The sequence below is a fragment of the Echinops telfairi genome, unplaced genomic scaffold (assembly GCF_000313985.2).
Source record: "Echinops telfairi isolate 266 unplaced genomic scaffold, ASM31398v2 ScPeMD7_5592;HRSCAF=6446, whole genome shotgun sequence".
Classification (NCBI taxonomy): Eukaryota; Metazoa; Chordata; class Mammalia; order Afrosoricida; family Tenrecidae; genus Echinops; species Echinops telfairi.
The window spans coordinates 45,417,417-45,426,870 of NW_022109491.1; the positions used below are offsets into that span (position 1 = coordinate 45,417,417).

The window sequence follows — 9,454 nt, forward strand, 5'->3', positions numbered from 1 at the left end:
TATTTTGTCATATCTTGCCCTGTCCGACGTCTCCCTTCATCCACTTTTCGGTTGTCTGTCCCCCAGGGAGGAGGTCACACACAGCAACTGGTGATTTTAAACTGCTGACCCTGCAGACTGCAGCCCAGTGAGTAACCAGTATGCTACCAGGGCTCCAAAAGTGGGGACAAAGCTGAGATGTTCTACTCCTGTAAGGAACTGCAGTCTGAGACACAGAGCAGGGCAGTTCTACTCGGTCCTACAGGTGATCCTATATGCGTCAGAGTAGACTCCATGGCAGCAAGCGTTCCTCTGCCCTCCCACAGCCGCATTAGATGGTTTACTAGTTGCTGAGTATAAAAACCTTAGACTCGTATTTAACCTCTCTGTTAGTCTGGGTAGACTAGAGAAACAAATCCAGGGACACACATATGTGTATAAAAAAGTTTTATATACGAGAGGAATTGAACATTGAGAAAACATCCCAATCCAGTCCAGAGCCTTAAGTCTGATATCAGCTCATATGTCCGTTACCAATCTTTAAAGTCCTCTTCAGACTCAGGAAACATACAATGAAGCTAAATGTAGGACAGTCACAAGCTAGGGGCTAGAAAGTCTTTGGGTCCAGTGGTGTTGTAAGCATCTCAGTGCTAGCAGGGCCCTTTGTGGCTTCTCCAGCTTCAGAGGTCTGGTTGCATCCATGTGGCTTGTCAGTTGCAATGTCGCTCAGGGAGTGGCAGAGAGAGAGAAGTGTCTTCCCCCTTCAAGGAGGAAGTCCCAGATTTCCCAGAATTCTCAGGAGAAGGCCATGTCCACACAAAGTTTCCTTGGCTATGTCCAGATTGACAGCCTAGACTCCACCCCTACTCTCAGTCCTTAAATTGAAACCAGATAGGTTACTGCCACAGACCACCCTTATCAATTTAACATTTTCACATAACTCTTTAGCCATATATAATTTCAAACAATAATAAAATAATATCTGTACCTAATAGGATAAAACTAAAATACACACACACAAAAAAACCCAAAACCTAAAATATATACAATTCAACATGTGCCACCCTCATTTAAACATAACATTTTGTAAATGAGCAAAACAAAAATATCCTATGTCTAACAATTGCAGTTAAGTAATACCAACACCTTCATCCTATAATCCTATGAATATATTCTCCCACCTATGAAAGTTGTAAGCCATCCACCTCATGCCTTTATATCTCTTAAGAGATCAAGTTGATTAATTGCATTTTTTAGTGTTGTTGTATCTTGGTTGATTTTCTTTCCAGTTGATCCATCAGTCTTTCCTCAAGAGTGGTATTGAAATATCCTACTATTATTGTAGTGCTGTCCAGTCATCTTTTTCTCTCTGTTGATTAATGTATTTTGAGGGTCTTTCACTAGTAGATATGTAGATGTTTATTATGATTGTCTTGTTTGATTGTGACTTTAATCATGTAATGGCCTTTGTCTCTCATGATGGATTTTATTTTGCCATCTATTTTGTTAGATATTGCTCATCCTACCATCTTTTGACTACTATTATATTAATATATAATTTTTCCATCCTGTGATGGAAAAATGTGATTTTTTAATCTGCTCTTGTTTTTACTACACTTGATCTTAGCCAAAAGGCCGAGAAGCGACTCTGCTTTTGTTTTTGTATTTGAGATATGTTTCTTGTAATTTAGTGGGTGATGTCTAGTTATCTGTACTGCAAGTTTCTGCCTCTTTAACTGGTGAGTCTAGTCTATTTACATTCAATGTTATTGATCTTTGTGATTTTATTGCTGTCATTTTTGTCTCTTTCCCTCTATGATTTCATTGTTGTCATTATTGCGAATTGTTACCACTGAATCCCTATTTTGAATCTTTTGTTTCACTTTGTGTATTGCTCAAAGAGGATGATTTCTCAACAATAATGTCTTGCTCTTAGGTTGCTGGCTGCTGCTATTGAGAAGTCCTTATACAATTTTTTGTAAGCCTGATTGTTTTTTAAAATTCTTTCAATTTTTCCTTGTCTGAAAATGCCTTTTTTCCCCTTCCTCGTATTTGAATAGTAATTTTGTTGGATATTGACTTTTTGGTGTGCAGTTTTTTAATTTCAAGGTTTTCGATATATCGCATTCCATCGCCTTCTTGCCTGTGAGAGTTCTTTTGAGAAATCTAGGTTTGTTTTAATTGGTTTGTGTGATTTTTTTTTTTCTAGTTTCTCTCAGGCTTCTTTGATATGAGAAAGTTTGACTGTGAAAAAAAAGTTTGACTCTGATAGGATGATTTTCTTTAGGGTCAATTCTGTGTGAGGTTCTTTGGGCTTCTTGAATAGTTATTTTCTGTTATGATGTGAGGGAAGTTCACTAAAATTTTTTTGGACTTTTTTCTCTGGTTACATTTTTCATCTTTGTTCTGGAATGTTATCAAAGAAGTTTGAATTATTGCTAGCTGTTAATTAATTTTGTTAGATTATTTTTGTGCTTTCCTGAGTTCCTTTCTTTTCTGTGTGTGTGTGTGTGTGTGTGTTTTCCTGTATTTCTGTCTAGGTTTTCTTCTATCTGTTTATAGCAGCTGAAGATTATTCATCTAAATCATCTAAACCTGTGGGTTGCGACCCCTTTGAGCGTTGAACAACCCTTTCACAGGGGTTGCCTGATTCATAACAGTACCAAAATTACAGTTAGGAATCAACAACGAAAATAATTTTATGGTTGGGGGGGTCACCACAACATGAGGAACTATATTAAAGGGTCTCAGCATTAGGAAGGTTAAGAACCACTGTTCTAAATCCTTCATGCAGAGCTCTAATGCTCTGTCTTCATCTGATCTAGATCTTTTTGTGCTTGATGCTACTTGTTTGTACCATATTTTCTTGTTTTATGTGCACTGAAATTAGCTGTTGTTTTTGAAAAATTAAGATTGTGTTGTTTTTATATTTGTGTCTGATGTTCCAGTGATAATAAGATGAATAATAATCCCTGTGTACTTGCTGTAGCTCTTGACAACTCAAGGGTGACAGGGTCATGTGCAATAGTCTATTCCAAGTAGGGGTTGATGACAGGAAAATGTTAATTAAATACTACCTCCTGTAAAGGTCTGGGTTTCAAGGTCAAGGTCAGTATCTGTTTTTCAGAAGGTGTAGGACAATGACCCAAACAGTTATGAAGACTTTGAGAGAAGAGAATATCCTAGATACTTTTCCTATCCACATGAGTCGTCTTTGTTGAATTTGATTGTTAAAGCCTACCCATGGTCTCTAAATTATTTTTTTCTCACAGTACCCCTTTAAGCCTTGGGGCTGTGGACAACTGATAATTTTTAGGTTCTCCCACTCTTAATTTTCCTTGCACTGGTTCAACCAAGTGTACCCTTTGCAGATTCAGGTTCATCCAATCTCACCATCCCACAGGATGGGATCATCCCACCAAGAAATGCTGGGGGAGGAGTCTCAGTCCTCTGAAATAGATCTTGTTGTCCAAGTGGGTGTGGGCCGTAAGCTGTCATTTCTCCTTTTCCTTTTGTCTGGTATTGTGGACCCTAGTACTGGGGGGAGGGTTTGCTCAGAGTCCTGGCAGGTGGGGGAATTGAGGTATTTGCTCTCCTTTCCCCTCTTTTAGTGCTACGTACCCAAGCACTGTGGGTGGATTCGCTCAGCACAGTGCAGTTTGGGGAAGAGTTGCCTGCTCATCTATTCCCCTCTGATGTTATGGGACCAAAGCATGGGGGAGTGTTTATTCCTTGGCATCCCATTGGAGCAGTAGAGCATACATTTTCTTTTGGGGGCTTTTTGCTTAGGTTTCCTCCCTCTGAACTGCCAGGCTATCTATGTCTGCCTTAGGTTCTGAACTCAAAATTGTTTGTTTTCTGCCTTAAAAATTTTTTTGTTTTGTTTAGAGAGTGTGGCTAAGGGTGACCAAGTTCCTCCTCTCAGCACTTATCTTATACCTTCTAAGATACTGTATAAATTACTTGTTTGTCGTGTTTATTATCTATCAGATATCTGTCTATCCAGAAACCTAGCTCCTTAGGACAAGCAGGGACCTTTGTTCTTTGTGTTCACAGGTATATTGAATGAAGTACCGACAAGTGTCTGGCACATGATACACAGTCACAATGTTTAATAAATTGTTGAATACAGACCTGTGTCACATGTTTAGTTTGTCTTGATAGAACCTACGTTGTATAATAAGGTAAATGAGATTTGTGTGGATGTCCTTATCCCTCTCTCAGGAATCCTTGTCTTACTTATAAATATAGACAAGCCATTTTTATAACGTATTATTTTAAAAGTGCTGGTTGTGTGTATTCATATACAGACTGTTTTACTTTTTTTGTTTCATAAAGCGAGGTGCTCAGTCCCCTCTGATCTTCCTCTATGTGGTTGACACATGCCTGGAGGAAGATGACCTTCAAGCCCTCAAAGAGTCCTTGCAGATGTCCTTGAGTCTCCTTCCTCCAGATGCTCTGGTGGGTCTGATCACATTTGGGAGGATGGTACAGGTTCACGAGCTAAGCTGCGAAGGAATCTCCAAGAGTTATGTCTTTCGGGGAACCAAGGATTTAACTGCAAAACAGATACAGGTTTGTAACAAATAGGAATGTGGTCTTTTCTTTCAGATTAATTAGCCACTTGTTTTTACTTTTAATGTTATGCAAAATGAGTGACTTTTGTTTTCTAGGATATGCTGGGCCTTAGTAAGCCAGCCATGCTCATGCAGCAAGCAAGACCCACTCAGCCACAGGAACACCCCTTTGTTTCAAGCAGGTGAGGCCTGACATATAATACACCATATATTAGATGGGACATACAGGATAGTCCATTGGATGAGGAAAGAAAAAGATGAGAAATTTTATTTCCTTACTTTTAGAGAAAAATTAAACACTTAAGCTTATAATGTACATACCAAATCAATACATGTGTTTAATTTATAACCGAGATATTATACACACATGCATGCGTATATGAAAGATTAGCTCAGAATACTTTTCCTGCTAATGTTGCATGAGGAACTCTGGTGACATAGTGGTTGAGTTGGGCTGCTTACCGCAAGATGAGCAACTCTAAACTACCAGCCATTCCTCAGGAGAAAAACGAGGTTTTCTACTCCTATTGTTTCATTCTCAGAAACTCACAGGGGCCGTTCTACCCTGCCCTATAGGGACATTAAGAGTCGGCCACAACTCTGACAACACGTAGTAGTGTTGCATGAAACCAAAAGAGTTTCAGATCACTGCATTCATTTATTCCCCTCTTGCATACCTGCTTATCCTTCAGTAAAACTGGAAAGATTAAAACTCCTTTTGGATTGTTCTCCAGAAAATCTAAGGCTAGGCAGTAATTTTACCTAGTCTGTCCTGGTGAGGGTGGTAAGCCAGCAAATAAAGCACACCCTCAAATATGCTGGGAACAACCTCTTAACTCTGGTAAGAAACCTGTGTTTCTTTTAAGGCTCAATAGGAGCACAGATCAAATCTTTAGAATGAAGTTGCCTCATAAATAGCCATCAAACCTATTGCCATTGAGTTAATTCTGACTCATAATGATGCGGTAGAGGACAGAATGGAACTGCCCCATAGGATTCCCTAGGCTGTAAAACTATGGAGGCTGACTGTGAACATCTTTCTCCATGGAGCAGCTGGTGGGTTTGAACCACCAACCTTGGAGTCAGCAGCCCCTTTCATTGCTGTGCCCTCTGGGCTTGGATGAGCCATACTTGGATTGATTTTACCCTTAGGTATCCCTTTGCTCATTAAAATTACACTGATTAGCTTCTCTAGAATTTTATTTTATATGCTATAAATATAAATTGCTGAATATTAGACATAATCATTTTACTCTAAAATTGCTTTGAAGTCTTTTATGTGTGTAGTTGGAGATTAATTTAGAAGGAAACAAATTACAAATGGTTGTCTACTCTGTATACTTGTTTTAAAGACCAATAACTGTCACCTGTGATTCAAAATTACTTTGTTAAACTGTACTGATGTGTCCATTCAAAATTGCGCAGATTTCTACAGCCTGTTCACAAGATTGACATGAACCTCACTGATCTTCTTGGGGAATTACAAAGGGACCCGTGGCCAGTAACTCAGGGGAAAAGACCTTTACGATCCACTGGTGTTGCATTGTCCATTGCTGTTGGCTTGTTGGAGGTAATTCCAAATTTACTGGCACCTGTCAAACCTACAAACTTGCTGTCAGGTTTTTTTACTTTTTAGCTTTGTTTGAAAGCTGTCGCCTTACAGCAATTGATGGTCTTGATTAAAAAAAAATTCTTTCATATTTATTATTATCTGCACCGAAGGAATTCTTTAGTGTTTTTAAAATATCAAAAGTTTCCATGAGAAATATTGGGAAACTAGGGCAAGGGGAAATTAATTAATAAAATAACCAAGAAGATATATGCCAGTCTTGTGGTATTAGTATTAAGAACAACTGAGGAAATTCATCTTTGTAATATTTTTTTAGGGAACTGAAACCATACTTGGGATGGGACTGTACACATCTAAAATGATGCCATTTGTGATTTCAGGGCACTTTTCCAAACACAGGAGCCAGGATCATGCTGTTCACTGGAGGGCCCCCGACCCAAGGACCTGGTATGGTGGTTGGAGATGAATTAAAGACTCCTATTCGTTCATGGCATGATATTGAGAAAGATAACGCACGCTTCATGAAAAAGGCTACTAAGGTAAGTATAACCAGAGAGATTATAAGATGGTAACTAGTGCCACACTTAGGCTGCTCGTGAGTCATGCAAACTACAGTGAACCCTCGCCACTTCGCGCTTCGACTTCTGCGGCTTCACTCTATCGCGGTTTTTGCGTAACAGCGCATGCTCTGTCATTACTGCCACTGATTGGCTCATACTGTACACGCTTGATGCCATAAATATAATAAATAATAAATGATAATTGTAACGTCCAAAATGTTTTACTTTATTTTCCCTTTTTCATTTAATAAATTGGGTAATACGAGTGTAATGGTGACTAAAGGGTGTTTTTTCATGTCCTCTATGCTCTAACTACGAAAATATTTGATTTACAAATAAGGAATCCTACTTCGCGGAATTTCATTTATCACGGTAGGGTCTAGAACCGATTAACTGCGATAAACGAGGGTTCACTGTACTTGGGTGAGGCTATACTTTTTGGTTATCAAGATGCTCTTGCATCGGTGGTCTTTCAGATCTTCACTGCTCTGAAACTACTATCTGTAGTCTTAGGCCTTAGGTAGTTAAATGGGTGGCCTTTAGGATCAATTATTTGGCTATTTCTCTATTTAAGACTACATGGTGGGCTGCCAACCATGAGGCCAGCAGTTCGAAGCCACCAACCGCTCTTCAGGAGAAAGATGAGGCTTTCTACTGCCATGAACAGTAATGGGCAGTTCTACTTTGCCTAATTGGGTTGCCATGAATCAGAATTGACTAAATGGCAGTAAGGCTTTGTTTTTATTTTCAGTGTACAGTGATAGTGTTTTCATAATGGTAGCTTTTCTGTCTTCACAGCACTATGAGATGCTTGCTAATCGGACTGCTGCAAATGGTCACTGCATTGATATTTATGCTTGCGCTCTTGACCAAACTGGACTTTTGGAGATGAAGTGTTGTACAAATCTTACTGGGTATGTTGACAGCAAACATCTGTCTTTTTCATGTTTTCACTCAAAAACTCACTGCCATCAAGTTGATGCCAACTCCTGGCAATGCTGTAGGACAGTACAATTACCTCTGCCAGTTTCCAGGACTGTAACTGTTGATGGGAGTGGGAAACCTCTTCTTTCTCTTGAGCAGCTGGTGATTTCAAACTGCTGACCTTGTAGATCGCAGCCCAATGCATAACTACTACACCACCAGCCCTCACTGTCATTATTTCAAGGAAAGAGAAATTAGTGATGGAGATATTGCAATGGGTGGGGTTGACTTCAGTAACCTTTTAGATGCTTTGGCCTCTGGTTTCAGTGACTGGGGACCGTATGCAGGCCCCTTTGAGTAAGAAACAGCAATTAGCTGGAGGTCCTAAAAGTTGGCCAATAACAGGTCATATCAGAGTAACTTAATTTCTTCCTTAGAGATGTTTGTAAGACGTGTACAGAGACCAAGGCATATCTATGAAAAGGCAGAGAAACAGGTTGTAAGGACCAGAGCATTGAGACGCAGATTCATTTGGCTAAGTGACCATACCTGGTAATTGACACTGAATACCCTTTCAGCTTAGAGGTTACACACTGTGTTAGGAGGTGCACTGACTTAGACTCTAAGCTAGTATTATAGTCAGAGATTAGAATGGAGAGCAATAGTATGCATCAACATAAGGCTTTCCTGGGAATTTGTTAGAAAGGTTTGGTCTCAGACCCACCTCCCAGATTTTCTGAATCAGAAACTCGGGGGAAGCTCTTTAAGAGATTCTGTGCACATTACCTTCTGAGAAACATTGATGTAGTCTGGCTATACCTTAGAATTACCTGGGGAACTTTAAAAATATTGCTTTAGGTTCTTAGGAGCCCTAGCAGTGTCGTGGTTATGCATTGGGCAGCGATCCTCATGGTCAGTAGTTTGAAACTACCAACAGCTCCTTGGGAGAAAGACTGGACTTTCTATACCTCTAAGCAATTAAAGTCTCAGAAACCCACAGTGGTTCCCTACGATAAGAGTCAGCATTGACTTGATGGCACTGAGAGTGGGGTCCTGGTATTCAGAGATTCTGATTTATTTAGCATGAGGTATGTCCTGAGCCTTGGGATTTTTTAAACATTGCTTCCGAATTCTAATGTAGAGCAAAGTTTGAGGCTCTCTGGTCTAGTTCCTCAGTACCAACCAAGAACTCACAGCATTAGCCTAACTTGGAGCTTGTTAGAAACTCAGTACCTTGGACCTCACTTCAAATCTGCATCAGACCCGCATTGTGCAGATTCCCAGGTGGTGAGATAATATGCTAGAATTTTTATGTGTGTGTTTTTTCTGTGTGGAAGGGTCTCAGTTGCATTAGATCCTCAGTGAGGTCTTTACTCTTGAAAGACATAGAATTTAAGTCAAACCACTAGTTTTTAGTTACACACATACAGTATTAGGACAGTGGTGAAATTGGGAAAAATACCTAGAGGTTTTAGTTGATGGGGGCAAGATAAATCAACAGATGGGGATTACCCAGCAATGTCTGGGTTCATAGGACTATGTTATCTTCAAAGAAAACAATAAGTTTAGTTTTTAGTCTTTTTTATTTTTTAAAGTATTGGTTCTATTTTCTGATTTATTATTAATTGGGAGTTAATACATATATCATTCCATAGTTCAATCACGTTATGCAGAATTGTACAACTGCTACCACGGTCAGTTTCCAAGCATTATTTTTTTCTTCCTGGACTCCTTGACACCGTCTCCTGTCCCTACCCCACTCCCTACTGTGTCTGTTCCACCCCTACCCCCCACTGAACGCCCCCAAAACCCTTATTCTACTTGCTGTCCCTATAGGTTCATCA

General features: G+C 39.6%; 1 protein-coding gene across 1 annotated transcript in view; it reads left to right on the forward strand.

Annotated features, from left to right (window-relative positions):
- The window catches only part of SEC23B (SEC23 homolog B, COPII coat complex component), a 52,835-nt gene that overhangs the window by 10,836 nt on the left and 32,545 nt on the right, over positions 1-9,454 (forward strand). The window contains exons 6-10 of the mRNA XM_004698153.2: positions 4,318-4,554; positions 4,653-4,738; positions 5,982-6,126; positions 6,507-6,665; positions 7,485-7,600. Coding sequence (XP_004698210.1) covers positions 4,318-4,554; positions 4,653-4,738; positions 5,982-6,126; positions 6,507-6,665; positions 7,485-7,600 — 743 coding nt within the window. The remainder of the gene's footprint in view (positions 1-4,317; positions 4,555-4,652; positions 4,739-5,981; positions 6,127-6,506; positions 6,666-7,484; positions 7,601-9,454) is intronic.